Consider the following 19,539-nt stretch of genomic DNA (forward strand, 5'->3'; position numbering starts at 1 on the left):
AATCAATAAGTACTCCGAGAGGAACAAAATTAAAAACTGGCAGGTAAGTCCGATCCATCCGGGGGTGTCTTGCATCAGGTCCTGCCTCATCCCAGCATCCGTCCCATACCCGGCCCTCCGGGCGCCGGGTTCTTCATCCTACATCACACGACCCAGGCGCAAGATTGGGTGACGTAGGATAGGAAAAAAAACTTGCTGATCTCACTGCGCATGCGTGAGATCGGCAAATTTTTCTCTTTCTGCGAAAAGGCTTCTTCTGCGCATGCCCGAGATGCCTTTTTTTTTTTAAATAAAAAGAGTGTTGCACTTAAAAAAAAAAAACAGAACTTTTACTTTACATAAAAGGGTTGTCTACACTTTTATGTAAAGTGAAATTTCTGAGTTTAGGTACGCTTTAAGTCTTATACCCTCTGGTACTCCTCCTCCGTCCCATAACACCAACTCTTAGAAGGTGGAAAATGCACCTAAAAAAAATGAAACCCTACCCTCTTCTGCATCACTGAGCATGATGTCTCTGTTCTTACAAAAGATCACTGGAGATCAACACACAGCAGGCAAAAGACCCTCTAGTTCATTATAAAAGCGTCTTTGCAAGAGAACCTATTAGGATTTGGTGATTTGGGGAGGTCCAGTAGGCCGAGAGAGTCCAAAGGACCTTCTAATTTGGAAGATTATCCACATGGCAAGGTTGAGTTTGGAATCTTAAAATCTACAAACATATATCAATGGCACATAATATATGGCACTGGCAATATTATAATAATGGTATCAAAAATGACATTTTTTGAATTGGTAAACTTACCTGATATTTAGCTAATAATTTACTTTTCCAAAGTGAGTGTGGGATGTCATGAACGGACAAGCGGAGGTTATGATTGCTTCCTTTAAAGTGAAGAGTTTTAGGCTCGTCCAGTAACTGTCCTCCAACTTTCCTTTCCTGCTGTAACACTTCCTATATATGTAAAAGAAAATGGTATTAGGAATAGAGGACTGGAAAGATGTATAGATACTTATCAAAGGTGGAAAAATAGTTCCAACAGACACTATTACCCACTCCATCTAAACTAAATGGATTGCAAAAATCAATGAACACCGTCCTATACTGAGTAGGAACTATGCCTACCTATTATAATGATCTGATCCCATTGCTAATATCAATTACTTTACTATCAGCAATACTATCAATACAATATGTTTCGTTTCATACTGTGTCAATCTACATTAAATGCTCAATATATATTTATGTCAATGACTGTTATATAATATTAAAGGCATTTAAGGTTTAGCTAGAATAACACAGGTCATAAAAAATCTAAAAATTGTGTTTGACACATATTTATGTTATTCATTTAGCTGACTTGCAAATTCCACGTTTATATATAGAATGGTGGGTACCTTGAGTGCATCCTGAGTATCATCTAGGCAGTAAACCCGGATGTTATACTCCAGAGATGTGCAAGATGTTGGCCCGAATATAGCTAAGTTGAGTCTCTTTGCTGATGATTTGCTTGTAGATTGTCCCACCAGTGCATAGGTGCTTAATGTTTCTGTGAGGATGTGACAGGCTTCTGAATCCATCTGAATGTAGCAAGGTGTGGTAAAATTTTCTTCCCCCACGACTACAACATCCTGTAAGAAAAAAAATGTTGCTATCAAAGGTTAGCTTGCATATCTTATAGGTCAAATTAAAAAAAATACTGCCAAAGTGCCTATAAAGGATGGGAAATTGTAACATTTAAAATTATACAGAGACCAGATTGTGCATAATAAAGCATTTACATATTCTAAACAGTTAAACAACAGAGCCATCAATTATCTTCATATCTGTAAGCACTGGAGAGAAATTCATTTTCACAACTTTTTTTTTCTAACAGAACTTGTCTTGGTTGTGATTTGAGCGTTTTAGAAAAGAGAGAAACTTCACAATAAAAGCAATTTTGTAAATCTAACCTGAAATGTAACCATTACTTTTGCTTTGTATGCCTTTTTGTTTTTTCAGGTACACTGTTTTAATCCATGAAATACAGTACAAGTAACAATGTGCTCACAAATCAGCAACCGCTACAGGTGTTTTTCTTTTTTCAGATTAAATTCAGCTTACAAAAAACATTAAGAAACAAGATAATATCTGCAAGTTGCAGGAAAGTGCATATCTAATTTATTCATAAATATGAAACATAGCCGTGATCACATTTCCTACAATCCATTATGTTTTGCATAAATGTAGTTCAGAAAATGTAAAATGAATTTACTTAATGTAACATGGTACTCACATGGTAAAAAAAAAAAAGTTGATATATATATTTTGTGTTTACACACAGTAGATGGATAGATAGATAATAGACAGACAGAGAGGTAGATAGATAGATAGATAGATACTATATATATATATATATATATATATATATATATATATATATATACATTTTTACATCTATTCTTTCCAATGTGTGAATGTTATACACAAACTGGACAACACAAGGTATTTGTAGAAGCAGAGGTGACACAAACTAATGAAGGGACATCTCACCACTGAAAGAAGTCTTTGAGCTATTTACTTCTGGTGGCAACTCATATCTAAATATATAAAGTATGGTGGCCTGTAATGAAAACTGGTACTGATAAAATATTTTAAGGTTGCTGGTTGTTTGGTTGTAACATTGGGCCAAGGGTTTAATACTTTCTGTGCTACTGACCTCCAACAAATAATATATGAAATTCTTATGTCTTCATAACTACAGAGAGTATAGGGATCAGAGACAGACAACTATACCAATTTCAAATTTCAGTTAACGTAGGGCCTTTATATTTACAATAACCACAAGTTTACTGGTCCACCAAAGAAGTGCCTACCTTAGTAAATCACCAAATTCATTTCAATGTTATATCTTATGTATTCAGAAAAATGTGCACTGATATTTTGATGGTACTAAAAACATCACTGATTTTTATTCTTAAATCTTTTTTGCTGCTTATGGATTGTTAAACCATCTAATTTTATCAACTTGGCTTATTATTTGAAGAAAAATGTTGTTTGTTTGTACAGTGAGTCTGAAACATTTTCCCCATATTTGTGTTTGGAGCAGTACAAATAAATATGGTGTTTATTTTCTTGCTTTTATTAAAAAAAAACTTTAAAATTTACACAGCAGAAAATATTAGGACTGAAATGTGAGCAAATAGATCTAACAGTGTCTATTGATTTCTGAGAAGACTTGACATTAATGTGGCTACAGGCAATCAAACTACACTACTGCACCTTCACCACTACGTGGTGCTAGTGGCAAGAGCATATTATAATTCTGAATTTTCATCCATGTGAATGGTACTACAGAGAAAATCAAACAAGATTACTAGAGGAATCAAACAGCTAGCAATTTGCACTCATTTATTCCCTATCAGAGCAGTAATGATACATATTAAAAATGAGGATACCACATACCTTTACTAATAAAATGTATGATTACCTTTTCATAACTAGAATATATCTTTTCTTTTTGGGATCATTTCAATGTGATAATATGAGCCAGTGAAATTAGGCCAGAACAGCACTGGACCAGAACTATTTTACTCTGCAGTCACACAGAGTGATCAATAATATTCTCATCAAAGATAAGGCAGGCTACCTTGTATATGTTATGGTGGACAAACATGTAGTGATAATTGATCTAGGAACAAATGATTGCACACAAACAATTTGACATAGATAAAAATATCTAATGATATACTATACCTCAGCACAATCTATATAAATTGTTGAATTGATCTGCATTATGATCAGCTTTCTACCATGACTGATCAACTTGGCAGAATTGAAAATGATCAAGAGCTCACAAAATCAATTGAACTAGTTTGCATTTTTTATTAAACCCAATCAGGTTACTTGCATTGAATGTTCAATTGAATAATTCAATGAAATTGATATATGTGTGGTCAACATTACACTAATGAAAAGTTTAATAACTGTTGCTAGGTTAAAGGATAGTTGCTGTTTATGAATTTATCTCCTAGATTTAACAAAACATTTCCACTAACTGAACATTTAATGATAAAGTCCCTACTGCAATCGGACACACGAGGGCCAGTTACATATGAAGTCAGTTCAGCTTCCCGTATGGTATTGGATTGTGGAAGGAAACTGAAGAACTGGAGGGATGTCTGGGCCAACAAGGGAGGAACTTACAGGTTTGAACCCAGGACACAAAGCTGCAAGACAGTTACAAATTTACATCAGTAATAAGAGGTTGCAACTGCACTACCATCCACTCAGTAATGGACTAAATGTATAAGCCTAAAGTTTGTATGTTTTTGCAGATAACACCTGAACTCAAGATATGTCCTTTTTAAAAGAAAACTGGGCATTCTATCTGGGTATCCTAAACTTGTAATTGCATTTTGCCTCCAATGCTCTACATTTAATAACTATAGCAGAAGTGTTGCTTTCTTCCTCAGGAGTTGACATGTTCATTAGGGGTGTCCTGGCAGTTTTCCTTAACTCCATATTCACCATGAGTTATCTATGCCAATAAATTCCTGCACATTGTAATCACGCCTTGTGAACTATACCTGGTGTTCATGTATATTTGGTGTGTTTTGGGAAAGTGCTTGTCATATATGCGGCGGCGAGGACCTTCTGGTCAATGACAGTGTAACATTAGGCTGGGTGTATCCATCAAATGCATGAAATGAGAGGAGACACACATTATAAGTCTACAATATAATAAATTGGTTGGCTTGGATTACATTACCTTTAAATACTCTTTTGGATAAGCCAGTGGTAACATGTTGTTCCTGCTCGTTAGTACTAATTGGTCTAAATCTGTATTATAACGAATAATGAATGGACTATGCTTTACATGTCACCATAGCATGTCACTCACCTCCCATTGGCCTTGCACAGATTGCTCTTTTAGCTGGATCTTCCAGTCTTCTGCGTTTGTCTCTGCACAGTGATGCATTGTGATAATAACTGGTCGGGTCATCAGTGCTCCTGGAGGCCCACAAGTTACTACAGGAGTTAGAAGCGTCTGACTGTCTTCAACAGGGGGCCTGGAAAAGTAATGTGCAAACTCAGAATTCAAATATATTGATCCTTTGTCCTGTTAACTTACAGTGTGAAGTAAATATTACTTTTTATTGAATGCTTTCATTTGTTTAGAATATTCTACAGGTTTATGTTAACTGCCTGTTAAGAATATCAATACTTGCCCTTACCCTATTGATTATATCTACAGGCAAATATATACCAAGTAAAATACTTGGTTCCTTAATAAATATGCAGTATGAATAGTGGTTTTATATATATAGCTTAGAAAAAAACAGTTATAAAATGTTCATGGCCTGAAGGAGGAACACAAATCTGTCTGAAGTACAGTGTTGCTCCAAACACTGACTAATCATTACAAATAATGCTATTCTATTGAGTGTATGCAGCCTTTCCCATGCACTATTGGAAACCTGGACTCATCTGCAAGCAAATGATTCAAAGCTTCGGCACACAAACTTCTGCATTTGAAAAGCAATTCCACGAGTGCATAACCTTATATCATGTAAGTTTACTGGCAATTTTATCCTGACTGCTTTTCTCATTTAGGTTCTGATCTGGTTTACATTCTCTGTGGTAAAGAATCTAATTTATACATGTACACTGAAATGAGCCTTGTTTTTATTGTGCCCCTTGAATATAACCAGCCAAGATGCATGGAAGAGCTCAGATAAGTGATGTTTAATTATACAAGCAAGGAGTGTGAAAATGGTGATATGCTTTTGTAAGGCAAGACATTTGAGTGTAAAAGTGGAACAGGAAAAAAAAACCAATGGCACAATCCAGGGTAATAGCAGAAACAATGCATTCACAGGTTTATATAAAAAGTAGGGATGAGCTGCCTATTTCTGGGAAATCACTTAAGTGCCGGAAGGTCAATTTCTGCACTAATGCTATCCTTAGCCAATTACAGGCCCCAGGTGTCATTACCGCCATTTACGGATGGGTAATCATTACCAGTGGTCGTGATTGGTGTTTATAACATTGGAACGCATCTGTGTGGCTGGATCTGGCTTTGTGAAGATAAATAGACTTTAATTTTTTAGTCAGTATGTGTGTTTTAATTTCAAAAAAGGATTTTTTTTTACAAGGTACTATTACTTTGCAAAGGGTTTTTATTTTATTTCTGCACTTATTTCCTCGAGAAGCTGAACCTCAACACTGGGGGGGGTTGGTGCTCAACATCAAGGAAGGGCATGTGGCCCATTATGGTGTAGAAGCATATGAAGTCAGGGCTTAAAGCTTGTTTTTCCTGCACACTGATACTTAAAAAATAAAAAAAAGTCATACTGCATACAACTTTAGGGCATTCCCCCGGGTATTATATTTGAAGGATTTTTGTAGTTTTTTTTATCCTAATATTGTCTATAAAGACACATAAAAACAATAACCTCTCCCTATGCCCTTTTTGAAACAGTTCAAAAGTTTAAAAAAAGACTGTTTCTGCTGTGCCCATTAACCTCCATGCTTTCTGTTGAGATTTCTATGTTTCTGTGGTAATTTGCAGTTTCCATGAAAATTTCAGCAAAGCAGAATTCAACAATTGCGCTCATATCTATTTAAAAGTCCTAGGAGAAGTTGTACAGACTGTCCCAAGCATCTGTTTGGTTGCCATCAATTTCCACATGAAGTATCTTTGTATGGTTACAATGTGGTCCAGCTAATCTAGGAGTGTTTGAAAATTCTTTAATTATAAAAGTATGCTATTCAAGCAAACTCTTTACCAATCTTTAACAAAATAATTTTGTGTGAGTCATGCACAAGCCTTCTTGATCTCATTTGTCGTGTCTAGACATTAATTAACATAGTCTTTGCCCATGAAGAAATAATGTGGAATTCTGTCCAAACTTCAGAAACTTTAGTGTCACAGAGGTCTCTATTGGGTTACAGTTCCCAACTCTAATGAAAAGAAAACATGTTTATTGTGTCATAATGAACTGTTGCTGATACATTAGACTTAATAACATCAACATATCCCTAAGGTCATTATAAACCGATACCACAAATAAAACAATGTTTCTGGTTTTGGTAAATATGACAGTCTTTGAAAACCACAACTTTTAAAGAAAAGTTTACCATTCAAAGAAAACCTCATTATTTTTCTGTTTATGTTAAGTTACATTAATTCAAAGTTGCCAAAGCTTTTAAGAGAATCTTTTATGAGACAAATACACAATCCCCTAGTGCTGAAAATGCAATTTTTCTGGCTGTCAATCTTATTTAGGCTTCATCTACACAGAATGAACTCTTATAAACCCCCATACCAATTTTGAATGAGTTTACATGAGTACACAATACAGGCATTTAAAAGTGTTTAAAAGCAAGCCTAAAAATGCTTAAAAACCCCTTAGTCTTAATTTACATTTTACTGTTCCTCCATCGTTTAACCCCAGCATTTAAAAGCCCATGTTTGAAATTCCCATGCATTCCAATAGGCTAGTCTACATCAGGGCATTTGTACGAGGAACATTTGTGAAAGTTTAAGAGGACACTTTTTAAAATTCCTGTTTGTAAACTTTTGAAAATGCTTAAAAAATGGTACTTGATGATCATGTATTTGAGCTAAACACAGTACTTTATATAAAACAATAATTTAATCTAAATCAATGATTATTATTAGGCTTTTTTTGCAATGCCATAAAAAGCATTCACAAAGCATCAAATCTATGGCTTTTGCATTTGATTAAAACATCTATTATTATTCAATACTGCCTCTCCTCTTCCTCACTTTTAAGCATATATTATGACTTTCCTTAGCTCAAGAGGATTTCTTTGTTGCAATCCAAACATTTCCTTTTTAAAGGCTGTCATGACCTCAATGCCACTTCTACAGAGAAGACAGCCACTTGAGAAATATGATCATCTTGACAAGCGCACAGCAAAGTGAAGATCACCAGGGATCCAATTCAGTGGCAACCACACATTACAACAAGAACATAAAATTATACAATGATATTGTACTCAGCAACATAATGTCAGAAGTTCTATGTGGAAAAAATAGAGACCTCCGAAAAGAAGAGAATACCAAATGCTTTTTTTGAAGTAATAATTAATTATAAAATACTAATAAAAAATATTTGTTCCAAAAAACAAGTAATAAAAGTAGTTTTGCAATTATGTACTGTTAATCTCAAATCAGCAATAAGGATATTAAACGTAATATATAAAACTTTAGTAGGCTTTTAACTTAAAACCTTAGGTAATTTTTCTTACTATTATTTAAAATAAACTGATGAATTTTGCTACTGTTTATTCCTGCCCACAAAATTAGGATACAAAAATAGACCGCTTGGAAGAAAACACACGGGTCTAGTTTATTAAAGCTCTCCAAAGCTGGAGAGGATATACTTTTCTTAGTGAAGCTAGGTGAATGAGCAAACCTGGATTTTATACAACTCATTTGCTATTTGTTGGCAAATGTTTTCATTCCTGGACCATTCCAGGTTTGCCAAAACACTGATAATGATGATACTTCACTGAAAAATGTATATCCTGTCCAGTCTTGGAGAGCTTTAATAAATCAGGTCCAATGTTTCAAGATGTGTAATTCACACCTTCTATTGCAACTGCATCTTAGTAGTCAATACTGACTCCCAAGGGTCAATGGGACTATTAAAGGGGTCAATAAAATGGCTGGAGGTGAAAAAATATATGTGTTGGTATGTAAATATCTTGGGGGAGGTCAACAGATGGTCAATAAATTATGGAAAGCCAATCAAGGGCAATTAATCTTTTAAAGTTTCTGTAGAGCTCTGCACTAGTCTTGAAGATGAGGTGGCTAGCAGCGAGAAAGTCTTAAGGTGCGTACACACTTCCAATTTTTATCGTTCCAATCGAACGACGAACGATCGATTGGGCAAAAAATCGTTCGTAAAAAAGTAACCAACGACGCCAACGAACGAGGAAAGTCGCTGGAAACGAACGACCGGACCGGCGGATCGGATTGGACGACGATCGTTGAACATCGTTCGTGTGTACGGTCGTTCGTTGATCGTCCATGGGCTGAGCATGCGTGATGAACGAACGTCCGTTCACTTTCCTGATGTGCACATAGTTTCTCTATCGCTCAAACGATCGTATCTATTGTGTGTACAATATCTACGAACGATCGTGTCGTTACCTCTATGTGCAGGATCGGTGCTATACGATCGGTCGTATATATCGTGCATGAACGTTCGTCGTTCGTTTTCCAACGATAATAATTGGAAGTGTGTACGTAGCTTTACCCAGGCTTAAAAGATCAGCAGTCAGCATGAGTGGCCTTGAGTTGTCTTTATCAGTTTATTAGCCTTGTTTACCAGCCTGGTTTGTGTTTATGACCTTTTACTTTGTTACTTCTCTGATAATTAAAGGTATGTGTTCACTTCTTCTACACAGTACCTTACCCAACCTTAAATATTATTATTACCTCACCTTTATATCAATTACTATAGCACATAGTACTATTAATAAAGTAGAATTTATTCAACCTATTATATAAAAAAATGCTTGAGGATCCAAAGGAAATATAAAACTTTATGAAGGGGAAAATGTACATTTTTCGGAACCCCTGTCCTACAGTGACATGCCATGCAATATATAGATATGTCAGATGGGAAATTCCATCCTGATTCATAACACTTTTTTTAACTTTTTCTATCTCCAGTGAGAAGGATAATATTTAAAATGTTTGTATGAAAGTAAAGTAAGTTTAAACCTCCTATATTTTATTTGTATTGATTCCTCCAGTCTCAACTGATCAACATTTTAAAGCAATTTTTAAATGAAACCTGTTATTACTACATTATTACTACTACCCTATTTTAGACCCATCACTAAGTCTTTGTGCTAAAACTGTTGCTTAATGTTAAAATTTCCTGATTCATTTATCAAGTAGTATCATTCTTTAAATATGAAAGTCTTCAAATAAAACTGCTATGTAAAAGGAAAATTTGCACTAGTAGTCGTGAATCACACACTTTCACTTTGGATACCCTCCCAGTGCCGCACATGACTCGATAAGATGTTAGAAGATTAGACTGTGTCCATAAACCAATTCATTGTGAAGAAGGCATCTGTACTACACAGTCACATGAAATAATATGTTTTGGCAGCACCGCCACTTGAATAATAATTTGCTGCATTGATCTAGTCGACAAGAATAGCTAAGCACATAATTCTGCTTGTGAACATGAAAGGATCAGGGTGATATACATTAGTGACATATGAAAAAAAAGTTTAATGGCTAAGCTGTTCCAGAAAAATAATCTTGTTGCAGAAATGAATTTACAAAGGAAAATAATTAGTTGCAAGTTATAAAGAATTTGTTGTATTTTATGTTATTTTAGGCTTAAAAATGTAAAAATAAAGCTGCCTTAGGTAGATGATAATCGAATTTCTATCTATCTATCTATCTATCTATCTATCTATCTATCTATCTATCTATCCTATTTATTTATTAGCCGACATATTAGGGGCTCACAATCTAACGTGTAAAGATACTCTACATGTAATATTTTAAAAAGCAATTGGATCCCTGTGAGCACTCTTATTTTATCCCTTGTTGATTAATTTCATCCCTTTGTTTAACAACAGCTACCATACACCCTTATGGACAGACATATGGGCAATTAATTTACTTTTCCCATCCACCTACCCATCCTATTTAGTTTCTTATCAAAGAGCAACGTTGCATTTTCTGAGGATAAAATATGTTATATGTGTGTCCTATGCCTGCACTTCTAATTGTACCTGAACTCCAACTGGTCCTTGCTTGTTGGATAAGCACCTTGACCTTTCCCAAATGCCCGAGACTATTAGTCCCAGTCAATGACACATGCATGAAGGCTATTTTTGCTAACTGTCTAGAATTGCCATCCCAATATTAAACTTCAGCTTGACTACTGAAGATAATAGGGATTTATTATAAAGGAATATTAAGGCTAACTAACATATCCCAATTGGAAATAAACAGATCAAACTTAAAGGCATTTTTCTTCGGGCTTTACTAATGAAAATATTTCAGGCTCATCAGGCTTGCTGTTTTATTTTTCCTTAGAAGACATGCTTTAATCAACAAGTACATTGTGTCAATGACTGTGAAGGTGACCTACGGTGTAAATGAATTTACAACGTTCCTCAGTTCCCATGGACACCTCACACTACAAGTCTTTATTACTCTATGTATCATTTCAACAATCTGCTATATTTCATATACAGACTGTAATTTACAAAGGCTTTGTTAGTTTTGTCTGGAAAGTGTGCTTTTGGCCCTCCCCGATTAGAAAGTTTATTCCTCCAGTTAAGAAATCAGAAAAATAAATCAGATATTTGATAACAATGTTATATGTATGGGTATCATTTACATTATGTGTCCTTATTGGTTGACTTTTATGATCAAAACGTAATGTCTTGGAAGAACTAAATATACTTGAAGAATTGGACAGTATTGGATGGAAGTGAACTGATGTTAGGAATATCTTTTTTGTAACTGTTATACGTACAGTTATATACTAAGCACATTTGGACAGTTTTGTTTTTCCATGCTACACAAGCAATGCAACGCACAGGGACGCAAAAGAATAGAAATACTCCTGGGCAACCCTGTTCCCTTTAATGGATGTGTTGTGTGGTGTGCTAGTCATTTTCCTGATCACAGTCATCGGTCTGCGGATTGCCTGTGCTTTCGGCTTGTATTTACATGTTTCTTTTTATAGCTGATTTTTTCCTATATATATTTAATGAAGGTTAGAAAGAGACACAGAAGACTTTGTTTTCTGCTTCAAATAAGGAAATTTGGATTCCCTTTGAGCAGGAATTGACCACCAAAGTCGTTGCGTAAGATGAAGCAGATGCTATACACAGACAGTTACCTCATGTTCTCCTTCCTGTGAACAGTGACATACATTTCATACACTCTTCCCTGAGGTACTGCCCCAGCAGGAATCAGCAAGCTCACTCCTAAAGAATACCAAGATAAAAGAAACAAACAGAAAAATCAATTAAATAATAGGAAATAATACTTGTACGCTGAAGACAGGCAATTTATGTTTCAAGCTTGCATTTATGTTTTCATAAAAAGAATTCATTTTACAGGGCAATGTTGGATTCCTCAAAGTCCTTAAAGCCAATATGAGATATGTTGCCATGGTGATTGAAGCTCTACTTATGGCTCTCAAAAGCAAAATAATTGGTATGAGGTGAAATGGTAGAAAAAGACTGAAAAAGCAGCATTCTGTTTTTGGGGTTTTTTCTTTCTTTTTATTTTTTTTTAAAAATACAAACATTCAATTATATGTATAAAGGAAATACACAATAGATATATAGAGGAAATACAAATCCAATTTCTGCGTAATATTGCTGCCGGAAACAGAAAGAAGTGCATTATTTTAAGCTACTCGTACAATCAAAGTTGTGATGTGAGGCCCATGTGTATATTATATAACTTTATACTGTGGATTATATACTATGTAGGTCAGCATTTATACTGACACAAACACACATTGGCTTTGCACACAACTAAGGTGTACATTTGTATTGGGATAATTGAGTTTTCAGTGATGTCCCTAGGTTCTAGTGATGGAACAAGGCTTTTTTTTATATAGAATATGTAAAGCTCACACTTTTTTGCCTAGCATTAGGCTTTAATTGTGACTCTTCTTGTTTCATAAACTGGTAAAGGGTAAAATTTCTATCAGGGTATACATTAGTAAGTGTGCCCACTAAGAAGACTGACTTATTTTATACAGAAATTATTGGCTTAGCTGAATCTGAACAAATGTGAGCCAGCTGTTAATATATCAACAGGTTTACTTCCACTGGTACCAATGTACTCAGTGACCACATGCCCATTGTTAGGGTACATACTGGGTTGGCAGTAGTCAGGAGTACTTCAGACATGCTGTTAGCAATGTTGGAGGCTGGGGACGTACTGAAGGAAACGGTTAGAGACTGGAGACATGTTACAAGAGATTGCTAGAGATAACTGCAATTGCTGGCCCTAAAACCAGCAGCACAACAACAAAATATGTTCTAAAAATGGCTAAGAAACAAAATACACAATATTCAGTAAAAAGAAATAAAATAGACAGCATACAAAAACAGTAATATGTAAAAGAAATAAAAAAATATAATTTATCTAATTGAATCCAGTTTAATTTGACTAGTTCTGTAATATTTTGCTTAAGCATCTAGGCAAGGCAAACAATGACAACTCTCTGGCTTTTGGGACCAGAGGGCTAAACAGTGACTAAAAAAGGCTGTATTTTGGCGCTAGAAATTTAAACTTTCTTTACAGGACAACATTTTGTCTTATATTGCTACCTTCTTTTTTCTTCATTTTTTCAAACAGAAATAATGTAAAATATCTAGAAGGGGTCAATACACCCACTCCCAAGAAAGTTGTGGCACACTCCACAAAGAATTGACCTCCCAGCAATTTTTTTCAAATAACACATTACCTGTTTTACACTAAACATATATCTGTGCCTTTTTATCACCAGGCTAGCACTGCTGTTCCATATATAGTTGTGCAGACACATACCTGAATTGGGTATGATTAGGTGTCCACCCAATGAGTTAAATGTTCCAAAAGCAGTGCATGATGGATCTGTCTGCCTTGCTAGGCTTTGGTTCTTTGAGTTTAGAGTGTCATTATCCAATAGCGATTGAGTAATTTGAGGTGAAAGTTTTGATGAATAATCTGAAAGATCATCTTGAGGTGTCACGGCACCAGATGAGTTGAACACTTTAATTTTCAAATTGGGAAGAGGGTCGAGAAGAGGTGAATTAGTCATCGGGATCTTATCAGATACATCATGGAGGGCATATACTGGCCCTCTGTACATTGCTGCCGCTGAAGTTAAATCTGGTGGTATCGCAAGAAGATCTGCAAAAAAATCATAATTATGATTAGTAGATAAAAAATTGAGCAGTTTTTCTTGGGTTTATAAAACCAAAAAACAAACATCTTATTGGTAGGACAACACCTACAATAGATGTATATTTTATTCAGTCTATAAACATCACATTTATTATGGGTATAGGTTTTCAAAGAAGCTTGATTGATATAATTATATATAGGCTAGACTACATAAAAATGTATTACTAGAAAAAAAGCTTTAAACTGTATTGAAAAAATAATAGTTTTAATGTAGTGTTACTACATGACTTTTTCGGCCTCCTCTTCTCCCTGTACATAAACTCTCCTAGAGGGTTGGCAGCACTTGGAAATCATCATAGTCTGCTGAAATTCATATGTGCAAAATTTGAGGTCTTAGGGAACCTCTGATAAAAGAAATTAAAAAATATTTCCCACAATACAGTGATGAACAGGAAAGGATGCCCTATATAGTCTAAATACTAGAGTACCCTTCTAGACAGCTAAAAGATCACTGGTGTCATTTCACTGGCTCTTCCTAATGGCGTTAAACTGTGAACTATGCACCCCCCTGCAGATGTGAGGTCAATTAGCTAAAACTCCAGGAATCCCTAACAAGCACTGGAAGAACCCTAGGGTTCCACAGAACCCTGGTTAAGAATAGCTGCAAAAGATTAGGAAAATAACTTTGTAAAACTTGCAGAAAGGCAACATTCCAACCAAGTCTCCATAGTTCTCTGCTGATGGTCGAGAGATACATCTACCATGATCATGCAGTATTCCTTATGTGTGCTCAATTTTAAGCTGTCCAAATGTCTGTCTGTTAGAGTTCTGTTTTCCATATCCTGTGCAGGTGTCATGTCTAATGTTACCATTTTCACTTTTACTAATGGTCATGTTTTTCCAGTAAGCTTATTTGTAAGTAAACAGCATATTGAAAAATGCAATAGGCAGTCACTGGATATTGCACAAGAGGGAAATCCATCAGGCAGATTTAGTGCTTGCTGCTCAGAGTATTTTACCGTACTTCCCATGAAAAGCTATTATGTGATGAGAAAATCAGTTAAATCTTTTACAAATTAAGCCTATAACATGCAGAAATATTCTTAGGTTAATTGTGTATTCCTATATGACAGCATGTGTAAATTGCAGACATACATTGGAGCTAATTTAAGATAACGAGTGGGTTATATGCTTTATGTACAAACAAAGAAGAAATCATAATGATGTTTGGCTGCTTTTCTATGACTATAACATGTCCACACAAAATAGAAAAGAGTATTTGAAAGAAAAAAATATAATATTCAGATTGCAGGCCTAAGTGATAGCTCTGTCAGCTGTGAAAAAAATCTAGTTGTCAAATCTGACAAAACTGGAGTCAATTCAGTGACACATCGCAGCAACGCAGCATGGTGGCTTTAGACAACACCAATAATTTGCACAAACAATCTTTCCAAAAGCTTCTGCACGGCCTATTTCAGAGCTAAATTCAGCACGTTATCCGATGACTGGCAGCTATATTTTCCCTGTAGCCATATGCAATATAGTGTATAAATATGTAATGGATTTTTGATGCTGCTGTTGCTGCAAATTATTTTAAGTTTTATATTGATTGTGTACCACATGTAGGCCTCTTGAAATCCCAGCTTCTGGACATATTGCTGTTTTTTAGGTATTGGTGTTGTTTGCGTGCTGTGCCAATTGTAGTTGTAGTAGGAGCCATAAGGAAATTCTTCTATGCATCATTTTTAGGACAAGGGAACTGGAGTTCAGCAGTAGTTTCTTGGATGTATTTATAAACTTCCTCTCTCCAAACAAAACCATATAATATGCGGTATATCTCTCCATAGTAAAAAAAACAAAAAACAAAGTCTGTGTACTTCCTAGGTATATTTTATTTGTAGGAAACAGGATCTTGAACACACACACACACACACACACACACACATTATATATATATAAATAATATGATACAGCTAGGAAATTTTGTATAATCACATAACTGTTACTATACCCTTATGAATACTTCATGATTTGCTGCAAACATACCCTATTCAAAACATTAATAATACAAAATGTATAATACCAATATATCATAATATATCCCACATTGCAAAAGATGCATTGCTTTAGGTATATATGGTGTTCTTTTTTTAGCATTACATATAAATATTTTGTATCAACCATCTGACGTAAAATGGTAGAGATATCAAGCAGTAGATTCTCTTTCTTGAGGAATTATAACACTTTACTGTATTCTGCTCTGCCTTTCAGAATACACACCTAGCTGAATAAACTAGAGGAGAGGCAGGGGGAGAGATAAATCCTCCTCCTATCTGCTCATAGGCTGCCCATGAAAATTAAACAAAAGACAATTCAATTGTTTCTGGCAAATACAAATAAAGGATGTTTTATAAAAAATTCAGAAACTGAATCATAAAAATGTGATACTTGTTTTCATAGAATAGTTTTCCCTTCAAAACCAAATTTAATACCAGAAGTTAGGAGTAACAACAACTAGATAGGAAGTATGCTGCACAAAGCTGCTACTGCCTAAAGTCATGATAGAGCGTCCCAAAGCTTTTTTTCTTCCTGGCAGTGGAATTTTAGCCAATCCCAGTCTATATTCTACAATATGTGTGCACTATTTATTATTTTGCCCGATATTAATTTAGCTTGAAACTGCCACCATCCCCAAAAAGGTTCAAATATGGTATCCAAAAAAGTCAAAAAATACGTGACTTTCACGGCAGTTAAATCTTACAAAATTAATACAATTTATTTACATCATTTTAAGTTGATACACGCCTCTCCCCTTATAGAAATTCAGAGGAAGGTAAATAACATTGTAACATACGTAGGCTGATCACTTTGTACACATTACATCTGTAGGGATCATCCGACGCGTTTCACAGACTAGGTCCGCTTCCTCAGGGATGTAATTAGTACAAGCAAAGAGATGTATCAGCACAAAAGGCAAATCAATTACAAGTGCACTTTGTCACCTGGTATGGAGGCAGGTATAAAGCAGGGCTAAAACCACAACAACAGCGGTATCCCAAATTAATCATCTACCATAATATTTAATCTGTAGTGTTTTTCCCTTGAGATTTTCAAAACTTGCCATTCAAGCATCTATTTGACCATAGTAGAGTGTTATTTTAAACCAAGGCATATAGTTTAAGAAACGGAGAGACTGTCATCATCTGTGATGCATCAAATGCGTTTTAAAATGATGTAAATAAAATGTATTAATTTTATAAGATTTAACTGCCCTGAAAGTCCCATGTTTTGATATTTTTGGATACCAATATGTGTGCAGTACATAAGCTAGCAATCAATAGGCTCAGTGGGAACAAGATGTACCTATTCATATGCAAATATCAATGTACTGTGGAACAGGTTTGTTATTTATATGTCAGAAAGCTTTGGCATACTTCAAAAGTCGACTTTCTACAGAATGCATTGACAGGTTATGCAGTTAGATACCTGTTGCTACTGATTATTTTTTTAGCCAAAGGTTTGCTTTACTGACACCACTGCATACAGTGCTATGACTCCCAGATCTGTGCTGTCATTAATTTCTGTTGTTGTCCATCATTCATTTATAATGTTACACTCACCTTGTCTCGCAGCTTTAATGTTGACAGCCTGGAACCCTCCATTTAGTGCAGATGTGTCAATGATGTCAGACTCAAAACCGCGGTGGTTCTTTCGATAGACGAACAAAGCAATGATGACGGAGATGGCCAGGCACACAATGACAGCAATGACAATTCCAACATAGAGGGCTACGTTGTCTGAGCTTGGAGCAGCTAAAAAGATAGAGAAGAATGTCTAAGAATTACAGAAAAGTGACACTTTTCAATAAATTGTGATGGCTAACTTCTCAGAAAAATCACACTTTTATCTAAATAATCTGTACTGTTTATTGACTTGCTTGCAGATTTCAGTTTTAACATTTACTGGGGTTTGGGGTGAACCATCTTTGGTGTGGTCCCAGTTAAAGGGTGAAAAAAACTGTTTTTAGAGATGGTACTTAACAATTAATGGCTCTGATCCTTGAGGCCCTGATCCTTGTAGTTCTGCGGGTTGGAGTAAACGAGTTTTGGATATTTTGCGGACCTTGCCTTTCAGGACCTGCGTTTTTGGTGTCAAACAGGGAATGGGTTATGTTATTGTTTACAGGGGTGGAGTTGTTATGTTGTTATGGTTGTAAGATTGGTATTAAATTTGGACATTTTAAAGGTATATTTATATGTTATTCTCCACATAATAATAGTTTGAATAAACTGCTGTTTGTAGCCATTTTAAATTGCAAAAGGTTGTCTCTGTCCTAATTGTGTTCTGAACTACCCTGGACATGATCACAGCATTCATTTTTAGCAACAAGTGAGCACTGCACAGACCATGCATGATCTTCTGTTCTATAGATATTGGTGAAAATTAGCATTTGTGTGAGGCTGACGAGATATAAATTACAGAACCATACAACTTTGCCATTAAAACTGTGGAAATGTTTTTAACTCTAACTGGAAATTGGCAGCCTATTTCAGGTACATATAAATGTAACACAGATCCAAGAAACAGTTGTGCAGCTTGCTTCAGATTGTTACAAATTGGAGTATAAAACGAAAAATAATTCCTATAAGCAACCACTCTTTACAAGCTATATATATATATGTTTTTGCTATAATTTAAAGATAACATAATTTTGATATCAGCATACATAGTCATGCATTATTATACCCAGAAACTTATAAATCAACATATTTTAAAAATTGCATTAAACAAACAATACAGCATGGCTTATCCATCCTAAAGCACGGCTCAAACAATCATAAATGAGAGAAATCATTTTGAAGGGGATAAAACATACGACACAAGTAGCACTAATGAATGCATTGTGCAACTGGGAACAGGAGTAGATGGCCAGTTCTTAGTGAAAGGCATTTCAATAGCATTTATGGCTGCTTTATGGCCATCCCTTGGAGAATTTTATGAGAGGGCTCTTACTCTACACTGCATATCCTTCCAAATCTAATTCACTAGAAATGGCAGCTGGCTCATTCTACATCCATGTGTTGATACATTTAAAAGCATTCCCTTAACTGTATCTGGTATAATATTGTTTATTTCTGTTGGACAGCTATCCCTGCAGTGAGAATTGCTACACTGAAGACCAGACTATTGATAAGCCAGGAATATGAACTGGCCTACCACAGCTAGCAGCTGCACAGACCAACTGAAGGTTTTGAAATTGCATGCTGAATACAGCAGATTAAATACAAACAAAAGGGGAAATTATCACAAAATTAGTTTTCAAAACACTGAAAATGGGACTTTCTACAGTATTTAATTTTCCAACAGTTAAATTACTGACATTACTGACATTATTGTGGATGTCATGGATTTGAAAAAACAAAAAGCTTCAAAAGAAAGAATGCTGTTTTTATCGGGTTTCGGCACTTTGATATTTATGTGGACACAGTGGCAAACGTTCTCAATTGAACTGAAATCTAAGGCATGAAATACATGCAAGGAACACATTGCCCAGTTCTTCACGACATCCTTTTTTTGTTTTGTTTTTTATCATGGCATTATTATACTGCACCAAACCACCCCGATCCCTTTTGTT

At 35.2% G+C, this 19,539-nt stretch overlaps 1 protein-coding gene across 3 annotated transcripts in view; it reads right to left on the reverse strand.

Annotated features, from left to right (window-relative positions):
- UNC5C (unc-5 netrin receptor C) overlaps window positions 1–19,539 on the reverse strand; it is a 234,855-nt gene that overhangs the window by 12,206 nt on the left and 203,110 nt on the right. For all 3 annotated transcript variants that reach the window (XM_072405589.1, XM_072405590.1, XM_072405588.1), the window contains 6 exons: window positions 17,525–17,716; window positions 13,566–13,910; window positions 11,896–11,983; window positions 4,881–5,049; window positions 1,396–1,629; window positions 803–952 (listed from right to left, as the gene is read on the reverse strand). In XM_072405589.1, coding sequence (XP_072261690.1) covers window positions 803–952; window positions 1,396–1,629; window positions 4,881–5,049; window positions 11,896–11,983; window positions 13,566–13,910; window positions 17,525–17,716 — 1,178 coding nt within the window. The remainder of the gene's footprint in view (window positions 1–802; window positions 953–1,395; window positions 1,630–4,880; window positions 5,050–11,895; window positions 11,984–13,565; window positions 13,911–17,524; window positions 17,717–19,539) is intronic.

Source organism: Pyxicephalus adspersus, chromosome 3 (assembly GCF_032062135.1).
Source record: "Pyxicephalus adspersus chromosome 3, UCB_Pads_2.0, whole genome shotgun sequence".
NCBI classification, from domain to species: Eukaryota; Metazoa; Chordata; class Amphibia; order Anura; family Pyxicephalidae; genus Pyxicephalus; species Pyxicephalus adspersus.